The sequence below is a fragment of the Balaenoptera acutorostrata genome, chromosome 19 (genome assembly GCF_949987535.1).
Source record: "Balaenoptera acutorostrata chromosome 19, mBalAcu1.1, whole genome shotgun sequence".
Lineage (NCBI taxonomy): Eukaryota > Metazoa > Chordata > Mammalia > Artiodactyla > Balaenopteridae > Balaenoptera > Balaenoptera acutorostrata.
In genome coordinates this window covers 54,084,701-54,110,918 of record NC_080082.1, presented here as the reverse complement: position 1 = coordinate 54,110,918, position 26,218 = coordinate 54,084,701, and the positions used below count along the sequence as shown (strand labels likewise).

Genomic DNA, 26,218 nt, shown 5'->3' with positions numbered 1-26,218 from the left:
CAGGCTCCCTCCAGGTGCAGATGGCCAGCCCCCCTCCTACCCTGTTGTCTGAAAGCCCCAGTCCTGCCTGGGCCATCTGTTGCGGGGACCCTCCTTCTCCCCTTTCCCTACCCCCCACCCTGCCCCTTCCGCACGTGCTGACCACCTGCTCCGAAGGCTGTGGCAGCTGAGAAGGCCTCCCCCCCACCCCCACCCCCGGCTCCGCCACAACACACACACCACCTCCCAGCCTCCTGGCTCCCTCCACTCGGCTCCCAGCAACCTCGCTTTTGCTAATGGGCCTTAATGCCCCTGCCAGCTGCTTTGCCAAACCCACAGGATTGGGCGGGTGCGGGGGCACTTGGGCGGCCAGAATCGCTCCCCGGTCCCAGCCTGGCGCCCCCGCCCCCAAAGCTGAACCGATCGCGCACGAGGACGCCGGGGTCTGTTCATTCCCCCTCCTTTCCTGGCAAAAGTGCCTCGTCACCGCTTCTGCCCGCCCCCGCTGGGCTGGGAGAACCGTGGGGTGAGCTGGCAGATTTGGGGATGAGGGACCGCGAGGCGCCTCCCGAAGCAAATCTTTCGGACGCGGAACTTAAGGGGATCTGAGGTCAGGGGTCACGGAGGGGAAGGGAGCCCACGCCTGGATGGACCTAGGAGAACGTGTCAGCGAGATTCACGTGCGTGCTCAGCCCAGGACTGGCCAGTGGGCGTGGCGGGGCGGTGGCCACACCGGAGGAGGCGGAGTCGTGATTGCGTATAGGCGTGGCCTGCTGGTCAAGGGGCGGGGTCTCTTTGCATATCCAGCAGGCGGCGGGGCTGGGGCGGGGAGCCGAAGCGGGAGGGGCGCTCCCCCGCCCCTGGAACGGAATCCTCCCGGGAGCGGAGCAGGCTAGCGAGCTTGCATCCCGCACCATCCCCCGGCCCCCGGCCCCGGCCCGCGTCAGACCGAGCTGCCGCCGCCGCCCCAGCAGCAGCAGCACTCGGGGATCCGGGCCCAGCCGGGGCCGCGGGAGGCGGGGGCGCCGGAGCCCTGGATGTCCCGCAGCGCGGCGGCCAGCGTGAGAAGGGCGGGAGAAGGGGGCTCGGGTGGGGGGCGGCGCCGCTGCTGATGTGGCGGAGGGTGGGAGGCGGCCGCGGCGCCCGGATGGAGAAAGGGTGCCAAGGCTGGGGAGGGTGGTCCTGGGTGGGGGTCCAGGAATCGGCTCCCCTCCAAGCCAGATCTTGGGAGACAGGGGTCTCGGGCACAGGCCTTGTCTTGCCAAGGCTCTGGAGATACGGATCCCAGACACAGACCTCCGCCTCAAAAAAATCAAGGACAGGGGGACAGATTCTAGGTACAACTCCCTAGGCAAGATTTTGGGGATGGGGTCTGGGACGCAACCTCCTTATCAAGTCAAGGCCTCTAAGAGGGGATTCCAGACCAGACGCAATCCTTACCCCTCCCGGCCTGAGGGGCTCTCTGAGCACAGCAACCCTCTAGGCAAGGTCTTGAGAATGGGGTCCCTGGGCACAGCTTCCCCACCAAGCCAAGGCCCGGGGGGATTCCTGGCACAGTCCGTCCCCAGGCCTCAGAGACGTCGGGGCACAGCATCTCCCCATGCTTGGGCGGCGTCCCAGGAACAGACCCTTCTCAAAACAAGGTCTCTGTGCTTGGGACTCTATCCCCCCAAAGCCTGAATAAAATAAAGGGAATTTCAGGCAACCCCACACACAAAAAGGCTTGGTCAAGGGTCCCAGGGCACAGGTCTCCTGGGCCACCCTCTTTGTCCCTGGGGCCGCCCAGCTGTCTGGGAGGGGCCCCACCCACAGACAATGCACCGCCTCCCACTCTGGTTCTGGCCCCCCAGGCTCCAGGATTCAGGCTGGGCCAGGGGGCGGCTTCCCAGGGACCTGGTGCAGCCCTGTCTGTCTGCAGCGTCTGCGGTGATGATGGCTTTGTGTGTGGTACCTGGGGGGAAGCGGGGAAGCAAGCGATGGGGAGGTGGCTAAGAGTGTGACCCTGTGTTTTTGTGACTGTGGCTGCCTGTGTGTGTATGTGTGTGAGCTGCAGCTGGTGACTCTGAGGAATCGTGTGTTTCGTGCTTGTGGTTGTGTCCGATAGCGTCTGTGATTGTGTCTCTGTATGTGACCCCAGCATTTGTGTGGCTGTGTATGTGTATATGACAGCTGCTCGCTCACTGTGCAGAACCCTATACTTTTCAGTCTGTCTGTGTTTGAGTGTGTGCATGGTTGTGACTATGTGGTTGTGTCTTTGATTATGTCTTTTGTGACCCCATGTATGTACCTTGGTAACTCTAACTGGGTATGTGACAGTGTATCTACTGAGTAGGGGGTTGGGCATGTGTGTGGCTGACTGAAGATGTGGGTGGAGTTGTGACTATAAGTGGAGTTGTGTCTATGACTCTGTCCATGTGCGACTGTCCTAATGACTTCGAATGTTTGTGACTGTGTCTCTAACTGATTTTATATGTGTGTCACACATGTGTTTGTATGACACACAACTGTGCCTGCAACTTTAGGTGTATGACTGCCATTGTATATGAAGTCACATTGTGCTTATGTGACAGGTTGTGTGCTGGCACTGTGACTTGTATGTTTGCAGTTGTGTGTTCAAAGCCACATCTATGTGTGTGGCCGGGATTGTATAAATGACTACATCTAGGTCTGTGTGTTGATACTGAGTGATTCTGTACATTTATAGTTGTGTACCTGTGATTTGGGTTATGTATTTGACTTGGAGTCTGAAACCCTGACAGACTATTAATAGTGGGTTATTTCACTGCATGTGACTCAAGCTATAGGTGTGTCTGTGTGTGGTGGCACCAGTGATTGTGTGTGTGTGGGGGGGATGTGTATGTGACTGTGGCTTCTGTATTTGTGTGTGACCTGCATGTCTGTGACCCTGGGTGACTCTATATACTTGTGTCTGTGTCGTGGTCTGTAAGAGTGTGTGTCTGTAGCCGTGTGGCTGTTTGGGGTGGGTGGGTGGGTGTCCCCATATGCGTGCTGGGCGGCTTATGTTTGAATCTGTGTGATTTGGTGACAGAGTGACTGTCTCCTGGCTCCACACATGACTATCCGGAACTGTGTCTTCTGTGTAAACGCAGTTATAAATGCTCTGTCTGGGTCACTGTATTTCTAAGCACATACCTGACTGTGTGCTTGTGTGTGTGAAATGGAAACTGTGTGCTGATGTCTCTGTGTGTGAGATATTGTGTGTCTCTCCACACGGGGGCTGCGATTGTCTGTGACCCCATACGTGTCGGTGTGACTTACGTGTTTGCAGGAAGAGAGACTGCGTGTTTCTCTGTGATGGTCCGACATGGCACAGCTGGGGGTGGGATGGCGGGTGACTGTGAAATAGGTACCATGGCCGTGATATATGGCTGGGTAACGTGGACACTCATGCTGTGGGACTTTGCATACATGACCGTTTCTGAAATGCGTATGGCTGTGACTCTGAGCCACTGACTGTCTGGCTGTGTCTGAGTGTGGCCGTCCTTGGGGAGAACTGTCTCTGGATGGCTGTATGCATGTCCTGAGTTTGTGTGCCCATTTCTCTCTAATGCACGGGCCGTGGCCATCAGGGTCTGTGTGTGTGCGTGGGTATGGAGAACCATCCACATACGTGTGGCTGATACCATGACCAAGTGTGTGCCTCTACGACTGGGATGTATGGCTGTGTGACAGTGTGTGACCAAAAAGGTGTGTTGGTGTGACTGACACAGTTGGGGTTGAGTGTCCTTGTGCAGCTGTGTGCCGGTCGATGATTAAACACATGTGGCTGTGGCTGGGTGTGACTGGGTGTGACCAAATGTGTGTCAGTATGTCTGCATGCATCCCTGACCAGATGTCAACAGGCAGCAGGGGAGCTGTATGTGACAAGTGTGTGTGCCTCAGAGCTAATAGGTGACCTCCCGCAGGGTGTGATTCTACACAGGTGGGTCTGTAATGTGAGTATCTTGGTTGGGTGCCCGAGGAAACAACTGTCATTGGTTGGCCATGGGCTGCCCCAGTGGGTGTGCCCGGACCCAGCTCTTTGTATATGGCAGAGAAAAGAGAAGTGCAAAATATCAGTTACTGATATGACCAGACGTTTGTGGCAGTGCCTGGGCAGCCCGGGACTCTACATACCTGTGGACAAATGGTCTGTAGCAGAGACTGTGTGTCTGTGAACTTGGATATGTGGCCAGGTATTTACAGTGGCTGTGACTGTTGATGTGTTTCTGTGTGATCCGGTGTGTGTCGCTGTGGTTGTCTCTGTAACTAATTGTGCAGAGCTGTGACCAGGTTCTAGGGACAATTGGGGACTGGAGTTGCATGTACACATGTGACTGTATGTGTGTGTGCAGCCCTGGACATGTGTCTAGAGGGCAGGCCACCCCCCTTCACACCATCCCCTTGGGTACAGACAGCCTCCTGAGGCCAGGACATCCCCAACAGATGCTCCCGAAACACACCTACTCGTTCCTGGGCCCTTGCAACCAGGTGGCTGATTGCCTTAGTAACAGTTGCTATGACAACCAGGGCTCTCATCAGAGATTCTGAGATGAAGGGGGGTTGGCTGATGTCCAAACAGGGGGTGAGGTAGGGGGGACTGCACCCTATCCCAAGCCAGCTTCTCAACTTTTCCTCCCTCCCCTGGGCAGGGCGGACCCAGGAGTCCAGAGCAGCATCTGCCCCCTGCCCCCTGTGGGGCCCTGGGGCTCCCTGAAACCTCCAGGACGGAGCCAGGTGAGTGGCCAGCTGGGGACAGGGCGAAGGCTGAGTGAGGGGGTGGGTCTGCCTCGCATAGCCAAAGGAACTGTCCCTGCGGTCACACAGGCTTAATCACACTCACAAGTGGACACCCCCAAACGACTTCCCGGCACACCCAGTGACCTCGTTCACAGACACACCCACCTAGACTAGGTCTCACACACGCACACGCACGCTTGGACACTCAGACACACACCAACATCCCCACACCCACAGGTTCACGGTCACACAAACATACAGACACAATCCTAGACAACAGCCAGACTCCCTCACAGGTGAGCACAGACACTCACCAGATACAGACTCAGGGACTCTCAAGGGATGCAGTCTTGTACAGTCTCCCCAACAACACACACAGACCCACACTTTGCAGACAACAGCCACACTTTCACAAGCAGACACAGCCTCACAGACAGCACCCGTGTGCTCCTGCCTTCACAAACAGCTACACTTTTGCACACACAGTCTCACAAATAACACTCAGCACTCTCACAGACAACAGCCACATTCTCACACCATCACACCCTCACAAATAAGACTCACAAACACACTCTCAAAGATGACAACCTTATGTCCTCACACACCCTCACAGATGCACGGTTGCATACAGACACACCCCTAGGACAACGCTTATGGACCCACATTCTCTGCAACAACACCCACCTTATCTGACCCAGACACACCCTCACAAACAACAGCCACAGACACACAGCCTCACCACCAACAGCTGCACTCTTGGACAGATGTGGTATCTTGGGTAACTCTCACAGACACACACTGTCATGGGCAGTGGTCATCAAAGACAATAGCCACATCTTCACACAGACACACAGCTTCAAAGACAACAGTCACGGACACACCCTTTCAAAGACAACAGCTTCATGCTCAAACACAGACCCATCCTCACAGGCAACATTCCGTGACACACACTCACCACCACTCTCACACATAGCTACTCTTCAGCCACGAGCTTCAGGGACCTACACTCACAGACGACAGCCACACTCTTGGACACAGACATCCCCTCACAGACAGCATTCACAGACACCCACTCTCATCAACAACCATTCTCAGACCCGCGTCCTTCCGTACAGCCTTCAGCTATATACACACTCACAGACAATAGGTGCATGCTCAGAACTAGACACCCTCACACACAACACTCAGGAACACACCAGGGAATTCCCTGGTGGTCCAGTGGGTGGGACTCTGCGCTTTCACTACCCAGGGCACGGGTTCAATCCCTGGTCAGGGAACTAAGATCCTGCGAGCCACGCAGTGAGGCCAAAAACAAAAAAAGGAACACACCAGCTGCACACTTGCTTGCACACACAGGCGGAGTCTCATCTGTTGGTGCTCTGTCCTAGGTGTCCCCTCACACTCCTCCTGGGACTCAGTATGGCTTCTCAGTCAGCGAAGGCTGTCTTAGTGACTGGCCACCACCTCCATCCCTACCTCTGACATCGCAGGTGCACGCCTCTCCAGGGGCCTCTGCCTTAGAACAGACACATTTGTCAGAGGGGCTGTATCTCAGAGTTGCAGAGACCCGCCCCTGTCCCCAACACCCTCTGGCCTGGGCTCTGAACCTCAATCCCTGGACCTTCTGAGTCCCCCGCATCGGACCCATGCAAATCTCAACTCCTGTGCCCTCTGACCACCGCATCCCCTGACCTTGTACCCCTAAAACCCCTGACCTTGTGACCCCTGACTGCTATGCCCTCTAACCCCAATGTCCTCCACTGCCTTAACTTCCCATTACTTTGGATCATCATGCCTCTTGACTGTCGCATCCCGAATCTCCAGACCCCTAAAAGCTGTGACTCACACCCCCCCATCCTAGACCTCCATGCCTCTTAGCCCCATGTCTTCTGAATCCCCACTGCCGACTCTCCCACTCCCCCGCCTTCCAGTTGCCCCCTTTGCCAGTATCCCCTAACTGCTGCCAGTCTGTGTTCCCTGGATGTCATGTCCTCTGACCCAGTGACCCCCTAACCCTGTAGCCCTACTGCCATGTTATCTGACCCCTTGCTCCCCGAGCCCTATTTCCCCCCACCTTGAGCCCCATGCCTCTGACCCTTGACTCGCACCCCTGTCTTCTGTCAGCAGACGGGGCGGGCACCATGAACAAGCTACGGCAGAGCCTGCGGCGGCGGAAACCAGCCTACGTGCCTGAGGCATCGCGCCCACACCAGTGGCAGGCGGACGAGGACGCGGTGCGCAAGGGCACGTGCAGCTTCCCGGTCAGGGTGAGTGGGCGGGGCTCGTGTGGGCGGGGCTGCGGCGGTGTGCGAGCTGTTCGCTGTGCGCGTGCGTGTCCAGTGTGTTGTCCGTCGCCCGGTGAGGTGGCTGAGACCCAAGAGACTTCACAGCCCCAAAGAACTGCGGATCCTGCAGAAGCAGGACCCCACGGCCCGAGTCCCTTAAAGTTGGGATTAGAAACTAAGACCCATTCTCTTGTGCCAGGAAAATATTACCTGGGGCGGCGGGGGGCGTCCCGCCTGGAGTCACGCTATTCTGTGGGAGCTCACAGTTTCCAGGGGGGCACTGCAAGGTCACAAAAATTCTGTAGCATTTGCAAAGCCCTCTACTGTTAAGTGCGTTCTGGTTTAGACCACCACGACCCTTTACAACATACACGAAAATTTATAAGGGAGACAGCAGGATTCAGGTTCAACTCTCCACTCATTCCCTTCCTGGTTGGGTGACAACAGATGATGGTCACAGCGCGCCCCCCCCCACCTTGTTTTCCCTTCCCCTAGAAGCCGACCTTGCGAGGGAGGGGCTGTTGGGAGGTGCAGGAAATGCTGGTGAGAGTGAAGAAGGGAAGGCAGCCAGTAAAGGGTGTCTTACTAAACTATAGCTGTGAGCAACTGAGCTTGATGCCACTAGGAAACTGTGGGAAATCGAGCCATCCCACCCACGGGGTGAGGGAGCTGGGGCGTGTGTACCCCGGCTCCTATCAGTCATTGCCTGGGGCCAGTCCTCAGGCGCAGATGCAGACGCTGGCACTCAGAAGGACACCAGGGATGTGTGAAAGGCCAAGGATAGAGGCAGGGGGGGAATCATTACTCCATGATGTGCTTCAGTTTTCTCACCTGTATGTCTGGGATAAGAATGGGGTACCCAGACTTCCCTGGCAGTCCAGTGGTTAAGACTTTGTGCTTCCACTGCAGGGGGGCATGGGTTCCATCCCTGGTCAGGGAACTAAGATCCCACAAGCCATACGGCGCGGCCAAAAAAAAAAAAAGGTCCCCACCTTGCAAAGTTGAGGTAAAGAGTAAATGAGTTCATTCATATGATGTGCTTAGGACATTGCGTGATGCATCGCAGCGGCACAGTGAGCGCTAGGAATGATTGATTACTGTGCTTGTTTCATGTCCTCCCATCCCCTTCGCACCAAGTACCTGGGCCACGTGGAGGTGGAGGAGTCCCGGGGGATGCACGTGTGTGAAGATGCTGTGAAAAAGTTGAAGGCGGTGAGTGAGAGGCTGGAGCAGGGAGGGGGCAAGGTCAGAGCAGAAGAGCCAGCCCTGACCACACCCTCTGTCCTCCTCCTCCACTCCAGATGGGCCGGAAGTCTGTGAAGTCTGTCCTGTGGGTGTCAGCCGATGGGCTCCGGGTGGTGGATGACAAGACCAAGGTAGGGGGCCCGTGGGCCTGGGAGTGGGCACCAGCGGGCCCCTCTCCTCACCCTGCTCGAACGGGGCCAGGGATGCCTTCTCACCCACCTCTAGGATGTCCCTCCCTCAGGGACCTTCTAGGCTCAGCCGTGTGTTCCTGTAACATGTTGGCACCTCTCACAGTCGTAATTCAGGATTGAGTCCTGTGGCTATTTGTGAGCTGGCGTGGACAGTGGGTGAGAGCACGGACCGTAGAGCAGCCACTTCAGCTCGGATCCCAGCTCACCCACTTACCAGCTGGGTGACCCTGGGCATGAGGGGTATGAGATTTAACCCTTCTGTGCCTCACTTGCCTCATCTGCAAAAATGGGGATAAAAATGGACCCAACCATTAAATGAGAAAGTATATGCAAATAGTTTAAAACTATGCCTGGTACAGCAGAAATGTTCCGATCAATGAATGTTAGCTGTTACGTGCTTATTGTCCGTCTACCTGGCCAGATGGGAGCACCAGGGGCCGGGATCCGGGTGTCTGTTTGCTCACCATTGAATTCCCTGCCCCTAGCACAGAGACTGCCCAAGGAGACAGCCAGCGCATGAAGACAGTTAGGTTAATGACTGAACAGGATTGACACCCTCCAGCAAGCTTTGCCTGACTCCCGTCCAACTTGGGTCAGGCACCTCTTCTTGCTCCCGAAAGCCCCTGAGCCTCCCCCATCCCAGCCCTGAGCCCTCTGCCTGTGCCTCCCTCATTACAGCGTGGCTGTGACTCTGGCCTGTCTCCATCTGGTGATGAGTCTGATTCCCGCACTAAACTGGGAGCCCCATGTGAGCAGGGCCCACAGCTGTTTCAACAAGTGCAGGATCCCCACCCGGTTCAGGACAGGATATAGAGCAGACACAAAGGGAATATTAAGTGAATACATGAAAGACAGTACACATGCCTTTCCTGGCCTCCCTGGTGCCTCCCAGGACCTGCTGGTAGACCAGACCATCGAAAAGGTCTCCTTCTGTGCTCCTGACCGCAACCTGGACAAGGCTTTCTCCTATATCTGTCGTGATGGGACCACCCGCCGCTGGATCTGCCACTGTTTCCTGGCGCTCAAGGACTCCGTGAGTATCACCAAAGCCCAAAGCCAGCTGACTGTCTCCCATGCCCTGGTGTCCCACGCCCAACCCCAGCCCGCTGTGTGGTATCAGGCGAGTCACTCACCTTACCTCTCCTCTCCGTGACCTCATCTGGAAAAGGGAGTGTATTCACAGCCCCTAACTTAGAGGATTATTGTGAGACTTGAGGGGGTTGATACAGAGTATTTGGAACAATGCCTGGCATATAGGAAGCACTCAGGAAAACATTGGTTCTCATCCTCCTCCTTGTTATCAATAGTTCTTCATGTTTCTCTAACTTTTCTCATTGAGGAGCATATACATACAGTAACATGCGCAGATGGCCCAGGCACAGCTCCATGAATTTTTGCTTATTTTTAAACCTCACCCAAGTCAAGCTGTAGTTTCCTGCCCCCAGCAGCCCCCTTGGGCCCTTCTGAAACAACACCCCCCAGGGTACCCACTCTTCCTTCAGAGTTGATTCATTTTGCCTGTGGTTCTTTATATTTTTGGGGGGAGGGGGGTGTCAAGATCCCCTCTGAGAATCTGATGAAAGAGACAAATGGACTGTCTTCTGAGAAGCATTCTCACAGGATTCTGAGGCTTGTGACAGAAAACCCTCAGATACCAGTGATTTCGGTGAGATAGAAATCTGTGTTTCATGTGAAAGACATCCCTAGGCAGGCAGCACAGCATTGGTGTGACTCCTCTCCACTCAAGGGCCATGGCTCCTTTTATCTTGTTGCTATGCTGGAGTATGGCTTCCACTCCATGATCCAAGATGAATGCGCATGCTCCAGCCTTCACATCTTCATCCCAACTCCATAAAGGAGGGAAGCATGAAGAGGGGCACACCCTCTGCTTTTTGGGAGGTGTGTATTGGCCTTTTGTGACCTATTGGCCTTGTGTGACCAGCTTCTTTCACTTAGCATAATGTTTTCAAGGTTCATCCATGTCGTAGCATTGTATCAGTACTTACTCCCTTTATATGGCTGAATAATATTCGTATGGATATACCACATTTTGGATATACCATATTTTGCTTATTTATTCATCCATTGATGGACATTGGGTTGTTTCCACCTTTTGGCTATTATGAATAGTGCTTCTCTGGACATTTATATGCAAGTATTTGTTTGAATACTTGTTTTTAATTCTTCTGGGTATATACCTAGGAGTGGAATTGCTGGGTCATATAGTATGTTTAAGTTTTTGAGTAATTGCCAAGTTGTTTTCCTTGGTGGTGACACCATTTTACATTCCCAGTTGCAATGTATGAGGGTTCCAATTACTCCACATACTTGCCAACACTTTTTTTTTTTTTTTAATTTTTTTTTTTTTTTTTTTTTCTTTCGTGTGAGGGCTTTCTCTAGTTGCGGCAAGTGGGGGCCACTCTTCATCGCGGTGCGGGGGCCGCTCTTCATCGCGGTGTGCGGGCCTTTCACTATCGCGGCCCCTCCTGTTGCGGGGCACAGGCTCCAGACGCGCAGGCTCAGTAGTTGTGGCTCACGGGCCCAGTTGCTCCGCGGCATGTGGGATCTTCCCAGACCAGGGCTCGAACCCGTGTCCCCTGCATTGGCAGGCAGACTCTCAACCACTGCACCACCAGGGAAGCCCGCCAACACTTTTTTTTTATTCTAGCCATCCTGTAGGTGTGAGTGGTATCTCATTGTGGTTTTGACTTGTATGTCGCTAATGACTAATGATGTTGAGCATCTTTTCCTGTGCTTATTGGCCATTTGTATATCTTTTCCAGAGAAATATCTATTCAAATCCTTTACCCATTTTTAATTGGGTTGTTTGTCTTTTTACCATTAAGTTGTAAGAGCTCTTTATATATTCTGGATACTAGGTGCTTATCAGTTACGTGATTTGCAAAACTTTTCCCCCATTCTGTGGGTTGTCTTTTCACTTTCTTTTTTTTTTTGGCCCCGTGGCATGTGGGATCCTAGTTCCCCGACCAGGGATTGAACCTGCGCCCCCTGCATTGCAAGCACAGACTCTTAACCACTGGACTGCCAGGGAAGCCCCATCTTTTTGCTTTCTTGATAGTTTCCTTTGATGTGCAAATGTACACATTTTGATGAAGTTCAATTCATCAATTTTTTTTTGTTATTTCTGCTTTTGGTGTCATATCTAAGAATTCATTGCCAAATCCAAGGTTGTAGAGAGTTACCTCATGTCTCATTCTAAGAGTTTTATAGTTTTAGCTCTTATATTTAGGTCTCTGATACATTTTGAGTTAATTTTTATAAATGGTGTGAGGTAAGAGTCCACCTTCATTTTTTTTTCATGTGCATACTGTATCCAGTTGTTCTAGCACCATTTGTTAAAGAGACTATTCTTCCTTCATTGAATGGTCTTGGCACCTTATTGAAAATCAATTGACCATAGATGTGTGGGTCTATGTCTGAGCTCTCAGTTATATTTCGTTGGTCTATATGTCTCTCCTTATGCTAGTATCACACTGTTTTTATTTATTTATTTATTTATTTATTTATTTATTTATTTATTTATTTATTTTTGGCTGCGTTGGGTCTTCGTTGCTGCGTGCAGGCTTTCTGTGGTTGCGCCGAGCGGGGGCTACTCTTCGTTGCGGTGCGCAAGCTTCTCGTTGCGGTGGCTTCTCTTGCTGCGGAGCACGGGCTCTAGGCGCACGGGCTTCAGTAGTTGTGGCACGCTGGCTCAGTAGTTGTGGCGCACAGGCTTAGTTGCTCTGCAGCATGTGGGATCTTCCCAGGCCAAGGCTTGAACCCATGTCCTCTGCATTGGCAGACGGATTCTTAACCACTGAGCCACCAGGGAAGTCCCGTATCACACTGTTTTGATTACTTTAGCTTTGGAGTAAGTTTTTAAATTGGAAAGTGTGAGTTATTCTATTTTATTCTTTTTCAAAATTGTTTTGGCTGTGCTGGGTCCCTTGCAATTCCATATGAATTTCAGGGTCAGCTTTTCCGTTTGTGCAAGAGTCCACTGGGATTTTGAAAGGGATTGCATTCAATCTGCAGACCACTTTGGGAAATATTGCCCTCTTAGCAATATTAGTCTTTCAATCCATGAACACAGGATGTATTTCCATTTATTTAGGTCTTCTTTAATTTCTTTCAACAGTGTTGTGTAGTTTTCAATGTGTATGTCTTTTACTTCCTTGGTTAAATTTATTCCGAACTATTTTATTATTTTAGATGGTATTGTAAATGGAATTGTCTTAATTTCAGTTTTGGATTGTTTGCTGTTAGTGTATATAGATATAACTGATTTTTTTGTGTGTTGATTTTGTATCCTGCAACTTTGCTGAATTTATTTATTTGCACTAACTGTGGATCCTTTTGATGTTCAACATATACGATCATGCCATCTGCAAACAGAGGTAATTTTACTTCTCTCTTTCCAACATGGATGCCTTTTATTTCTTTTTCTTGTCCAGTTACTCTGCCTAGAACTTCCAATAGAGTGTTGAATAGAAATGATGAAAATGGCATTCTTGTCTTGTTCCTGATCTTAGGGAAAAGCTTTGTCTTTTACCATTGAGGATAATGTTAACTGTGAGTTTTTCTTTTTTCTTTTTTTAATAAATTTATTTATTTATTTATATTTTATTTTTGGCTGCGTTGGGTCTTTGTTGCTGTGCCCGGGCTTTCTCTAGTTGCGGTGAGCGGGGGCTCCTCTTCGTTGTGGTGCACGGGCTTCTCATTGCGGTGGCTTCTCTTGCTGTGGAGCACGGGCTTCAGTAGTTGTAGCACGTGGGCTGATTAGTTGTGGCCCATGGGCTCTAGAGCACAGGCTCAGTAGTTGTGGCACACGGGCTCAGTTGCTCCGCAGCATGTGGGTTCTTCCCGGACCAAGGCTTGAACCCGTGTCCCCTACACTGGCAGGCGGATTCTTAACCACGTGCCACCAGGGAAGTCCTGTGAGTTTTTCACAAATGTCCTTTATAAGGTTGAGGAAGTTCCCTTCTATTCCAACTTTGTTGAGTGTTTTATCATGAAAGGGTGCTGGATTTTGTCAAATGCTTTTTCTGTGAGAATCGAGATGATCATGTGGGGTTTTTTGTTCATTCTATTAATGTGGTTGATTGATTTTCATATGTTAAACCAAGCTTGCATTCCTGGAATAAATCTCACTTGATTCTTTTAATATTCTGCTGGGTTCAGATTGCTAGCATTTTGTTGAGGCTTTTTGTCCCCAAGTTTAACTTTAAGAGGTGGCTGAGCATCTTGTTTAGGGAACAGAAGTCAGACATACCTCATTTGAATCCCAACTCTGCCACTCACTTGTTATAATGGGCATGTTGACTGAACCTTAATTTCTTCATCTGTCAAATGGGTTCATAAGATTGTCCACCTCCCGGCACTGTTGTGAGGATTCCATAAAAGGATGCAAATCAGGGCTCAGCCCGGGGCTATACAAAATTTCTGCTGACACATATGTGAGTTTCCCTGTGCCTGGCTTTGTGCTGCATGCCTTGCATATATTTGTTCACCTAATTCCTGCAACAACCCTGTGAAGTGGGTGCTGTTAGAGCCCCCATTTTACAAATGAGGAGCCTTGGGTACTGGGAAGTGATTTTCTTGACATCACATAGCTGGGAAGTGGAAAGCCAGCATCAATCCCAGGTTCTCTGGCCTTGGCGTCTCTCAAGAAGGCACTCAAGAAACAGGGGTTGTTGTTTTACCCCCAGTACTTTACTACAAAATATTTTCAAGCATGCAGTAAAGTCGAAAGACTTGTTCAGTCACCAGTCACCTGGACACCCCCCACCCAGATCCTGCCACTAACATTTGTCTGGGCTTACTTTATCACTTGTCTCCCCATCTTATTTTTTGATGCATTTCAAAGTCACAGACATCAGAATACTTCCCCCAGACACTTCAGCATGCATACCATTAAGTAGAATTCATATTTGTTTCCAGCTCTTTTTCTTTTGAAGCGAAATACATGCTGACCACAAACCTTAAGTGTACATTTGCTGGGTTTTGACAACTGTATACACACATATAACCCAATCCCCCCATCAAGATCTAGAACATTGCCACCACCCCAGACTGTCCCCTCATGCTCCTTCTCAGTCAGTCCCTATGCCCACCCCTAAGAAACAACCACTGTTCTGATGTTTTTCACCATAGATTAGTTTTGCCCATTCTGTAACTACATATAAGTGGAGCCATTCAGGGACTTCCCTGGCAGTCCAGTGGTTAAGACTTCACCTTCCAATGCCGGGGAGTGTGGGTTTGATCCCTGGTTGGGGAGCTGGGATCCCGCATGCCTTGCGGCCAAAAAACCAAAACATAAAACAGAGGCAATATTGTAGCAAATTCAATAAAGACTTTAAAAAAAATGGTCCATATCAAAAAAAATCTTTAAAAAAAAAAAAATGGAGCCATACAGTATTACACTCTTGTCTCTGGCTTTTGTCCCTCATTTTGCAGATGTGCACTGAGGCCCAGAGAGGTGAAGGGACTCATCCGGAGTCACCCAGCATCCAGCTGCTGGACCCCGGGGCTCCTGGCGTCCGGTCTGCACTGCACAACGTCGCTAATCCTGCCCCAACCTCTTCCCACAGGGCGAGAGGCTGAGCCACGCAGTGGGGTGTGCGTTTGCGGCCTGCCTAGAGCGGAAACAGCGGCGGGAGAAGGAGTGCGGAGTCACGGCTGCCTTCGACGCCAGCCGCACCAGCTTCTCCCGGGAGGGCTCCTTCCGCCTGTCCGGGGGTGGGCGGCCGGCTGAGCGAGAGGCCGCCGACAAGAAGAAAGGTGGGCGCTGCCCGGAGGGCGGGGCGGGGGGGCTGGGCACCGAATGGTCCCAGGGTGGGGCCAAGGGATCCAGATTGGGGGAAGAGCTGCAGAGGTACAGGGGCTCTACAGTTTACAAAGCAAAAAGGAAACACACACACACAAAATCCAAAACAACAAAATTTTTTTTAATTATTTTATTTTTGACTCTGTTGGGTCTTGTTTGCTGTGCACCGGCTTTCCCCTAGTTGCGGAAAGCAGGGGCTACTCTTCGTTGTGGTGCGCAGGCTTCTCATTGCAGTGGCTTCTCTTGTTGCGGAGCACGGGCTGTAGGTGCGCGGGCTTCAGTAGTTGTGGCTCATGGGCTCTAGCGCGCAGGCTCAGTAGTTGTGGCGCATGGGCTCAGTAGTTGTGGCACATGGACTCAGTAGTTGTGGCTCGTGGGCTCTAGAGCACAGGTTCAGTAGTTGTGGCGCATGGGCTCAGTAGTTGTGGCACACGGGCTCAGTAGTTGTGGCTTGCGGGCTCTAGAGTGCAGGCTCAGTAGTTGTGGGGCATGGGCTTAGCTGCTCTGAGGCATGTGGGATCTTCCTGGACCAGGGCTTGAACCCGTGTCCCCTTATTGGCAGGCGGATTCTTAACCACTGCACCACCAGGGAATCCCCCCCAAATTTTTTTAAGTAAAAAATACAAAGCAAAGCACCAACCACAAAGTTTGGTTACAGTTTATAAAGCGTACTTCAGTTTAAGGAGTCCTCTGGGCAATATTCTGTTGGCCACAAATCCCAGCAAAGCTCACTGAGAGCTTTATTATCTGCTAACCCAGGGAGGTTCCCAGGCTTTTCAAACTGTGTATCCACCCTGTTAATGGGTTGTGAAGTCAGCTTGCTGGGTTGTGGTTAGCATTTTAAGAAATGAAATGGAAAAGAATAGAAAATATCAGAGTAATTGAATGTAGTAAGGGTAAGTATAGTTCAATGATACTTTTATGTCAGTACATCTGTTTGTGTGTGTGTGTATGGAATGGGTTACCATGTGAACGGTATTTCTTATTCTGGGTTGCCGTCATGAAAGTTTGAAAAACTTTTTGGTAAACTCTAACATTCTAGGTCAAAGGCAAATAGTTTATAAGTTCTCAAACTGTGGTTTTTAAATATACGTGTATTATGTGCTGAGTCAAAATGTAATTTTTAATTTTATTTTAATTTTTTTTACTGTTTCTAGTTTTTACATTTTTGGAAAACACTGCTTAGAATTTACAAAGAATCCTGAATTGGGATTCAGGATAAAGGAGACTGAAGAGATTTGACAAATATTAATAAATGCAATGTGTGATCCTGAATTGAATCCTGGATATTGTATATATAGATATACATTCAAGATTCAATCCAATATATATACATATTGAATATATGTATATAAAATATATACATTGGAAAAAATATATATATATATGAACATCCATAAAGGACATGAGTAGACCAGTCGGGGAAATTAGAATATGGACTGTAGACTAGCTAACAGTATCATATCCATGTTAAATTTCCCAAGTAGGAAGTTGTCCTGTGGTTCAGTAGGAGTCTGTCCTTGTTCTTAGGTACATGCTGAAGGTTTTAGGGTTGGGTAAGCTGTCTGCAGCTTAGTCTTTTTTTTTTTCCCTTGTTGTTTATCTATTTTATATATAGTAGTGTACATCCGTTAGTCCCAAACTCCTAATTTATCCCCTCTCCCTCTTCCCCTTTGGTAACCATAAATTTGTTTTCTATGCCTGTGAGTCTATTTCTGTTTTGTGAATAAGTTCATTTGTATCTTTTTTTTTAGATTCCACATATAGGTGATATCACATGATATTCGTCTTTCTCTTTCGGACTTACTTCACTTAGTATGATAATCTCCACGTCCATCCATGTTGCTGCAAATGGCATTATTTCATTCTTTTTTTATGGCTGGGTAGTATTCCGTTGTATATATATTACCACATCTTCTTTATCCATTCATCTGTTGATGGACATTTAGGTTGTTTCCATGTCTTGGCTATTGTATGCAACTTACTCTTAAATCATACTGAAAAAAGATTATGGAAGGAGAGACAGATCAAATACTGTAACAAGTTAACACTTGTTAAGAGTTAACAAGTGTAACAAGTTAACACAAGAGAACATGTGTGCTGCTTGTTCCATTATTACATCTTTTCTGTAAGTTTAAAATATTTCTAGCTAAAAAGTTAGGAAAACAAGTTTTTATCACTTGCTAGAATACTAGAGTTTACAACATATGTTTTTCTTGGTAAACTATGTGACCATTTACAAACCTCTTGACAAAGTTAAGGAGTTCTTCACAGCTTACAAAATATTTTGCTGTTTACATCATCTATTAGAATTTATAAAGAATTTTATCATTGGTAAAGCAGATTACAAAGTAAAGTTAACAGAGGGCCTAAGTACATATTTTTTTTTAGTGAAAACCTGTCTTTTATATATATATATTTATTTATTTTGTTGCACTGGGCCTTAGTTGCGGCAGGCGCGCTCCTTAGTTGTGGCATGTGACTCTTAGTTGCAGCATGCATGTGGGATCTCGTTCCCTGACCAGCAATCGAACCCAGGCCCTCTATAGTAGGAGTGCGGAGTCTTAACCACTGTGCCACCAGGGAAGTCCCTATATGATATTTTATTGTTTGCAAAAGAACACATTGAGTACACTGAGTTAACTATTTATATGGGATATTAGAATTTACAAAGAGTGTCATATGCTTTAGAGTTTGCAAAGGATTTTGCTGTTTCCAAAGGATATTATACGTTCCAGGTACTTTGCATTGTAGAAAGCACTTGAGAGCTTGCACTGCAAAAATGAGAGTTTACAAAGTGTGGTATATGATTTGCCAAACACATCACAGTGTTTTGCCGATGATGCACTGATTCACAGTCTCAAGGCACCGCACGTTCACAAAGAGCTCTCTTCAGTTCAGGAGTTACGGAGCAGTGCACTTTCCACAAAGTTGTTTACCAAGCTTTTGTGGGATTCCAGAGCGTTGAACATTCACTGCCTCAACTGACCCTCTCAGGAGACCAGGGAAGGCAGCAGAGGGATGTTTATCCCAGGTTTAGTTGAGAAAACTGGAGCCCGGAGAGGGGAGGAGACTTCCTGAAGCCCAAGGTGGTGGGGGGCAGAGGTGGTTTCCCAGTTCCAACCTGTCCCGGGCTGTTTCCACTGCCCCCAGCCTGGCCTGGGTGAGAGCCTCACCGCCCCCTCATGGAAGATGGGAGAAGCACTGGGCAACCTCCCTGCCCTCTTTGGGCCTGAGTTTAACCTCACTAGCATTCAGGCAGCGGCTCAGGTGAGGCCTTGATGGGAGGATGGCTGTGTGTTTGTGTATTGGCAGGGGTGGGGAGACCCTGCCATGGAAGAGCCCGCTTCTTATGCTGAGTGGGGAGACCAGGTACCTGCAGAGGACTGAGAACAGCCCCAGAGGGGAGGGAGCCCAGGCTGAGGGGCTGAAACAATCTGGAAAACTCCTCAGAGGAAGAAGTATGCCAAGCTGGGTCTAGAACAATGGGTAGCAACTGGAGGACGGGAGGAGGTACTTGAGGTGGGAAGAATGGTGGGAGGTGACAGAGAACAGAGCAGATGGAATGATGGAGGAAGACAGCATGATGTGGAGAGACCAGGCCAGAGGGAAAGACGGGTTAGTGGAGTCATCTGGAACCCAGACTCTGGAGTCAGCCTGGCCCTTCCTTCACAGTATGGCTCAGGCAAGTCACTTGCCATTTCTGGGCCTCAGTTTCCACATCTGTAAAATGGGGATAATGATAGTATCAACCTCACTGGGTGGTTGTGAGGATTGAATGAATTAATACTTGCAAGGCACTTGGAACAATGCCTGATACATTGGTCATGCACCAAAAAAGTGTTTGTTAAATTAATTAGAAAGGGAGACAGAAGGTCTCAGAGGGAGAAATAGCAGAAGCAGCAGAGGAAGATGGATGGGGGACAGAAAGCTTGAGACACACAGAGGGTCAGGTTGGGTGACGACTCCCCCACGGGCCTCCTGGGGAAAGTGGTCCTGGCTTGGGTGGGGATGAGAGATATTTGGGGGCTCTGACCAGCCTGTCTTGAGGGGAGGGCACACTGGGTGAGGAAGGCAGCATTGGAAAACAATCAAGGGGTCTGGGTAGGAGAGGCCTCCAATGCCAAGGTGAGCTATCTAACCACCTGTCTCACCCATGTCTCCAGCAGAGGCAGCAGCTGCCCCAACTGCGGCTCCTGGCCCTGCCCAGCCTGGGCACGTGTCCCCAACACCGGCCACCACATCCCCTGGCGAGAAAGGTGAGGCGGGCACCCCAGTGGCTGCGGGCACCACTGCGGCTGCCATCCCCCGGCGCCATGCCCCCTTGGAGCAGCTGGTTCGCCAGGGCTCCTTCCGTGGGTTCCCGGCGCTCAGCCAGAAGAACTCACCTTTCAAACGGCAGCTGAGCCTACGGCTGAATGAGCTGCCATCCACGCTGCAGCGCCGCACTGACTTCCAGGTGAAGGGCACAGGTGAGCCTGGGGCTCTGCAGGAGGGAACGTCGGGATCAATGCCGCTGTCTGTTGTAAGCAAGAGATAGAGAAGAGGTGGTGCACACCATGATTTTTTTTTTAACATCTTTATTGGAGTATAATTGCTTTACATTTTTGTGTTAGTTTCTGCTGTATAACAAAGTGAATCAGCTATACGTATACATATATCCCCATATCCCCTCCCTCTTGCATCTCCCTCCCACCCTCCCTATCCCACCCCTCTAGGTGGTCACAAAGCACGGAGCTGATCTCCCTGTGCTATGCGGCTGCTTCCCACTAGCTATCTGTTTTACATTTGGTAGTGTATATAAGTCCATGCCACTCTCTCAGTTCGTCCCAGCTTAACCTTCCCCCTCCCCATTTCCTCAAGTCCATTCTCTACGTCTGCGTCTTTATTCCTGTCCTGCCCCTAGGTTCTTCAGAACCATTTTTTTTTTAGATTTCATATGTATGTTAGCATATGGTATTTGTTTTTCTCTTTCTGACTTATTTCACTCTGTATGCTAGACTCTGGGTCTATCCACCTCACTACAAATAACTCAATTTCGTTTCTTTTTATGGTTGAGTAATATTCCATTGTATATATGTGCCACATCTTCTTTATCCATTCATCTGTCAATGGACACTTAGGTCACACCATGATTAATTAGCACTCCCTGCCACAGGCAAAGGAGAGGAGCAACATGTGATCAATTAGCAATGTCTGCCATCAGTCTGGGAGAGGAAAGAGGTCGTGTAAGCTGTGATTGATTAGCAATGTCTGCTCCAGGCAAGGGATAGCAAAAAGGTGGTGTTAAGTCACGATCAGTTAGTACTGTCTGCTGTAGTTAGGGACATGAGAGCAGTGGCATATGTCATGATTGATTAGCAAGACTTCCATGGGCAAGGGAGAGGAGAGAAGCTGCCCAGATGCCATGTTTTTGCTCAAGAGGAGACTGAGGCACCACAGGCTAATGCTCCCTCCAAGCTTTTGGCCAGTAGAGCCATGAGATCTGGCCAGGTCAAGAGTCCAGGTTCAGAGGAAAGAAGGATTGTGATTAACAATGTCTGCTCAGGGCAGGGAGAATAGCGTGATGACAGACATCATGATCTCCTTACAGTGTGTGACTGGACAAGAGAAAAGAGCCAGGTGGCGCACCACATGATTGATTAGCAAAGTTTGCCATGGGCAAGCGAGAAGAGAGAGCAGGGGTATTATGTTTTGCCCAAGAGATGACTCCCAGAATTTGGCTTATGGAAGCATGAGGTGAAGGGCACAAGTGAGCATGGGGATCACGGGGTCAGGGTGCATAGTGATGGATTCGTGATGTCGCTTCTGGGTAAAGGATTGTGCAGAGGCAGCACCCATCATCATCCATTAGCCATGTCTTCGAGGGAAGATGGAATTGCAAGGACCAGTCCTTTCTTTCAGCATTTGGCCAGTAGAGCCACAAGGCTCTACTGGTGAGGGGTAAGGTGAGCAAAGAGTTCGATGGGAGAAAAGCATCATGTTTGATCACTAATGTCTGCCATGGACCAGGAAGAGGAGAGAGATGGCATATGTTGTGATTTAAAAATGTATGCCATGGGAAAAAGGAAAGAGAGAGGTGGTATGGAACTATGTTTTGCCTGAGGGACACAGGCAGGAGAGCTGCCTTTCCTCCCAGCTGTCAGTGAAGTCATGTGGTCTGGCCCGCTCTCCTGCTTCCATGTGCCAAATCCGAGACACCTACCCCTTATGGCCCCAGGGACTGGTGTGGGAGGTGTTGATCTGTATCCAGGAGGCTGGGCTACTGCAAAAGGTGACTGCTGAGCAGATGCCAACGCTTGTTGAGAATGACGCTCGCTCACTCCATGTTGTGCAACATCCCGTGTACTGCATGCACCCTCAGACTTCCTGTCCTCATTAAGTAACCTGCCATTACGCACACCCCCAGGGCTGTCACACCTGCTCCCCGAGAAGTGGCAGGCACCCCAGACTTTATTTAGAAGCCTCGCGTGCCAGTAGCCAGTTGCCCACTTGCTTGGATGTAACTTGCCACACAAAAATTTCACGGACTCACACAGATGTCCCACTCCACTGCGGGTGTCACACACACTCAGAAGTCACACACTTAGTCGTGGGCAATCAAAAATCACACACACTTGGAAGTTGCAGGACCAGGTGTTACCATTACACACACTTAGAAAGCACATATCCAATACAAACTACTATATATGAAGTAGGTAAACAACAAGGCCCTACTGTATAGCAGGGAACTATTATATTCAATATCCTGTAATAAACCATAATGGAAAAGAATATGAAAAAGAATATATATGTATATATGTATAACTGAATCACTTTGCTGTACACCGGAATCTAACACAACATTGTAAACCAACTATATTTCAATAAAAAAGAAAGAAAGAAAGCACATATCCAGATGTCCCATTCAGAAATCACACACACAGATTAACACACGCTCACGAACGACACACCTGGATTCACACAAACTTGTGTGAATCACAAGTCACATATGCTAATTCATGCCGAATTCCATACATCACGCAGGCAGATTGGCTCATGCTGGGGAATCATAATCGGATGCCACAACCTGGATTTCAGTCACACTCAGATGCCACCCCCCAGAAGCTGCACACCCATTTGGACTAACAGGCACAGTCATCATAGAAATGACCTGGAAGGCACCTACTGTCCCACCTGGGCAGCCCCATGTCACACCTGCTGACTCCTACAGCTAGTTTCTTTCTGATGCTCACAGAGCATCACACACATTCCCTTGGAGGTAGCCACTCGCTGAGCTGTCACAGGCACTTGTCACACGCCACACTTGACGGTCCTCTTGTTTATTTGGATGGTGCCTTTGCTCATCCTAAGCCCTCACGAGGCCACCACACCTGCTCAGCGTGTCCTGTCTTGCAGGCACAGGTGCATCTCTGCCCTCATGACATATGTTATGGGCCAGGCATGGTGGGGCCCCACTTCCGCACGCAAAGCAAGACAGATGATCCCCAGCCAGTGACCAGCAGCGTGGCCAATATCCATTCTGACTAGTCAATGCTCTTGCCATACATGTGGTTGAACATTTTTTATTTATTTTTTTGGCCGCGCCACGCGGCTTGTGGAATCTTAGTCCCCTGACCAGAGATTGAACCCGGGCTCCGGCAGTGAAAGCACCAAGTCCTAACCACTGGACCGCCAGGGAAAATTCCCTGAACATATTTTAAAATTAATATATATTGGTAAGCATTTAAAATATTTCTTCTGGTTTGCGGCTACATACAGCTCTTGAGGTCCTCCTTGGTTTGGGATCCCTGTGACTGTCTGCCATCAGATGTCACACACTACTTGGCTGTTGTACCACTCAGATGTCACACACACACACACATGTGCGCGGTTACCATTTTTGTGGCCATGGCCACTTAGTTACTGCAGAGTGGACCCGCCGACCCACACACCTTGTGAGGGCCACCTGCGGGGATGGGGTCAAGGGCAGAGCCTGGGCCTGTCCGCTGACCTCCACCCTCTTCCCTGACTTGCCAGTGCCTGAGATGGAGCCTCCCAGTGCCAGTGACAGCGACAGCATCAGTGCCCTGTGTACACAGATCAGCTCATCTTTTGCCAGTGCTGGAGCACCAGCCCCAGGGCCACCGCCAGCCTCAACAGGTAAACTCAGCCCTTCTCTGGGGGCAGATGCCCTGCAGTGCCCCTCCTGCATCCCCCTGCTCCTTTCAGGGCTCCTGCAGAGACTCTGGGAATCTTGGAATCCCACAGGCTTAGAACCATGGATCATCTAAGAGCCATGGGATTACCATAGAACCATGGATCATTTAAGAGCTATGGGGTCATCCTAGAATCATGGGATCAATCACTTTAGAACCATGGATTGTCTTAGAACCACGGGGTCATCTCAGAGCCGTGGGGTTCATCCTAGAACCATGAGATAACATAAGAATTATGGGGTCACCTTAGAACCATGGGATCAATTTTTAAACCTTGCTGTCTTAGAACCATAAAATCTAGAAACCTACAGCCTTTGAATCACAAGATATTAGAACCTAACAGATTTGGAGCCAGGAAACCTTGGAATCTTACAGCCTTAAAAGAGTGCTCTCTGAGAAAATAGTGCCAAGGAATCACCTTAGAGCCACGTGCTTATCCTAAAACCGTGGAAGCACCTTGGAATTACAAACAATGTAAATTTAGAACTCTAGAATCTTAGAAAACACAAACTTAAAAACACTGAAATTTACCCACTATGTTAGAATAGTACACTCTGAGAAAGATCCATGCAATCTTAGAATCTTAGCCTCCTAAGACAATACAGTGTCAAAATATTAGCGCCAAGGGTGATATTAAAAAATATTTAATAACAGGTTTGCTACTGACCAATCAGAAGGGAAGCCGGCCTGGGTGATTGTCAGTCGTGCCTATACTTTTTCATCTTAGGACCTTAGAATCTCAGAAATGAATTTTCATAGCACTGCGTGACCTGTGGTCCAGGATGGTCAAGCCATCTGCCCAAAGCCCATGCAGCTAATGAGAAGCAGAGCTGGATGCAAGGCAGGCGGCCCGGTCCAGAGTCTGATCCCCAGCCTGGGGTTCTCTCTGCGGCAGCGCATGCCCCCTAACTGCCCCTCTCCTCTCTCCAGGGACTTCTGCCTGGGGTGAGCCCTCCGTGCCCCCTGCAGCTGCCTTCCAGCCTGGGCACAAGCGGACCCCTTCGGAGGCCGAGAGGTGGCTGGAGGAGGTGTCCCAGGTGGCAAAAGCGCAGCAGCAGCAGGCAGCCTCGGTGCCTGCCGTGCCCCCTGGCCTGCAGCCCTTCCCCGCCCCCGTGGGGCCCTTCGACGCCGCACCTGCCCAGGTGGCCGTGTTCCTGCCGCCTCCACACATGCAGCCCCCTTTTGTGCCCGCCTACCCGGGCTTGGGCTACCCGCCCATGCCCCGCGTGCCCGTGGTGGGCATCACACCCTCACAGATGGTGGCCAACGCCTTTTGCTCAGCCGCCCAGCTCCAGCCCCAGCCTGCCACCCTGATTGGGAAAGCTGGGGCCTTCCCACCCCCTGCCGCACCCAGCGCCCCTGGGGGCCAGGCCCGTCCTCGCCCCAATGGGGCGCCCTGGCCCCCAGAGCCAGCACCCGCCCCGGCCCCTGAGTTGGACCCCTTTGAGGCCCAGTGGGCAGCGTTAGAAGGCAAACCTGCTGTAGAGAAGCCTTCCAACCCCTTCTCGGGCGACCTGCAGAAGACCTTCGAGATTGAACTGTAGCCCGAGCCACCCCATCATCTCCAGGAGCCCCACACCTGGGAGTGGAGGCCCAACGTCTCCCCAGTCCTGCTCCCTGGGGCTGCACCCTCCTGACGACCTCTCTAACCCTTCTCTCGACCACCTCCCACAACCAGTACAGAACCGACATTGTGACGCCCAGGTTGCGATGGGATGGAATTCAGGGACGGACCCAGCCTGGCTAAGGGACCCATTTCTCTGCCAGACTTAGGCTGGCATGGCCCCCTCTCCCCGGACCCCAGACACAGGGGGATGGCCACAGTCCCACCGAGTGCCCTCTGTTCAAGCTATATTTCCCAGTTTCTGTTGTTGACCTTCTACCTTCCAGTATTGGGTGGGATGGAGGAGGGATGCCCACCTGGGGGCCCTCCTCGGCCCCAAACGAGTGCCCACCCCAAGTTTGGTCATTCCCCCCGCCCCCATACACAGCACAAGCAAAGGGCTTCCTTCTGCCCACCTGCTGCGTTCACTGCCAATGCTGTGCTCACCCCTACCACCCCTCCCCTCCCCTTGGGGGCCCACATGTTCTTTGGGCCAGGGTCTCATGGGGGTAGGGGGCCAAGTTGGGGGCCCAGGAGGCAGGTAGGGGGAAGGGGAAGGGGAAGAAGATGCCCAGTTACCTCACGTCGGTGCCCGCTGGGGAGGGGTCCGGGAAGAAGGAAGGGGGTGCCTGGCGGGTACTTTTCTATCTTTTATTTCCAGATTTTTTTGTATCTAAACTTGCAGATTTGTATTATACAAGGACAGCCAATAAAGGAAGAATATAATGGTGCCCCTCTAGAAGGCAGGGTGTGTGTGCAGGGGGGATGGTGTGGAGACAGAGCCTTTCCTCCTGAGTCATCTCCTAAAACCAGAGGGAGTAAAAAGGGTCTCCCTGCATATTCACCTCTGAGTCGTAGCATGGGAGCAGGTAACACTGACCCAGCACTCAAGAAGTGGGTTATTAATGGGTACCCCAAATTAATCACTCCATTTCTGATTCTTATAGATTTTGAAACAAGGAATTAAAATAACATATAATCTGCTGCTAATAACTTCAGTATTAAAATTTTAAATAATTACGTTTGGAGTAGCATATCTTCGAGCTGGCGAATTCACGTTTCAGCAACTGCATTTTCCGTAACTTAGGCCAAAGTGTCATCTGACGTGGCAGCATGTTTTTAAGTCTCTCTGTTGTTTCTTGGGTTCCTTG

At 50.4% G+C, this 26,218-nt stretch overlaps 1 protein-coding gene across 6 annotated transcripts; it reads left to right on the top strand.

Moving 5' to 3' along the window:
- The first annotated feature begins 503 nt into the window (after positions 1-503).
- Positions 504-25,798, top strand: NUMBL (NUMB like endocytic adaptor protein). 6 transcript variants are annotated; one of them, XM_057533927.1, is made up of 10 exons: positions 504-659; positions 4,632-4,716; positions 6,844-6,986; positions 8,142-8,216; positions 8,306-8,380; positions 9,333-9,473; positions 15,031-15,220; positions 19,436-19,738; positions 23,286-23,408; positions 24,395-25,798. In XM_057533927.1, exons 1-10 carry the CDS (start codon positions 627-629, stop codon positions 25,006-25,008), a joined length of 1,782 nt encoding a protein of 593 aa, XP_057389910.1. In that variant the 5' UTR covers positions 504-626; the 3' UTR covers positions 25,009-25,798. The 6 variants fall into 6 exon arrangements, with proteins under 6 accessions (XP_057389910.1, XP_057389911.1, XP_057389909.1 ...); XM_057533928.1 differs by having other exon boundaries at positions 506-659; positions 6,847-6,986; positions 19,433-19,738; XM_057533926.1 differs by having other exon boundaries at positions 506-659; positions 19,433-19,738.
- Positions 25,799-26,218: the final 420 nt, after the last annotated feature.

Coding starts and splice junctions, on each gene's coding strand:
- NUMBL (XM_057533926.1), top strand. CDS start 627: ATGGACCTAGGAGAACGTGTCAGCGAGATTCAC. Junction 8,217..8,305: donor CTGTGAAAAAGTTGAAGGCG/GTGAGTGAGAGG, acceptor CCTCCACTCCAG/ATGGGCCGGAAGTCTGTGAA. Junction 23,409..24,394: donor GCCACCGCCAGCCTCAACAG/GTAAACTCAGCC, acceptor TCCTCTCTCCAG/GGACTTCTGCCTGGGGTGAG.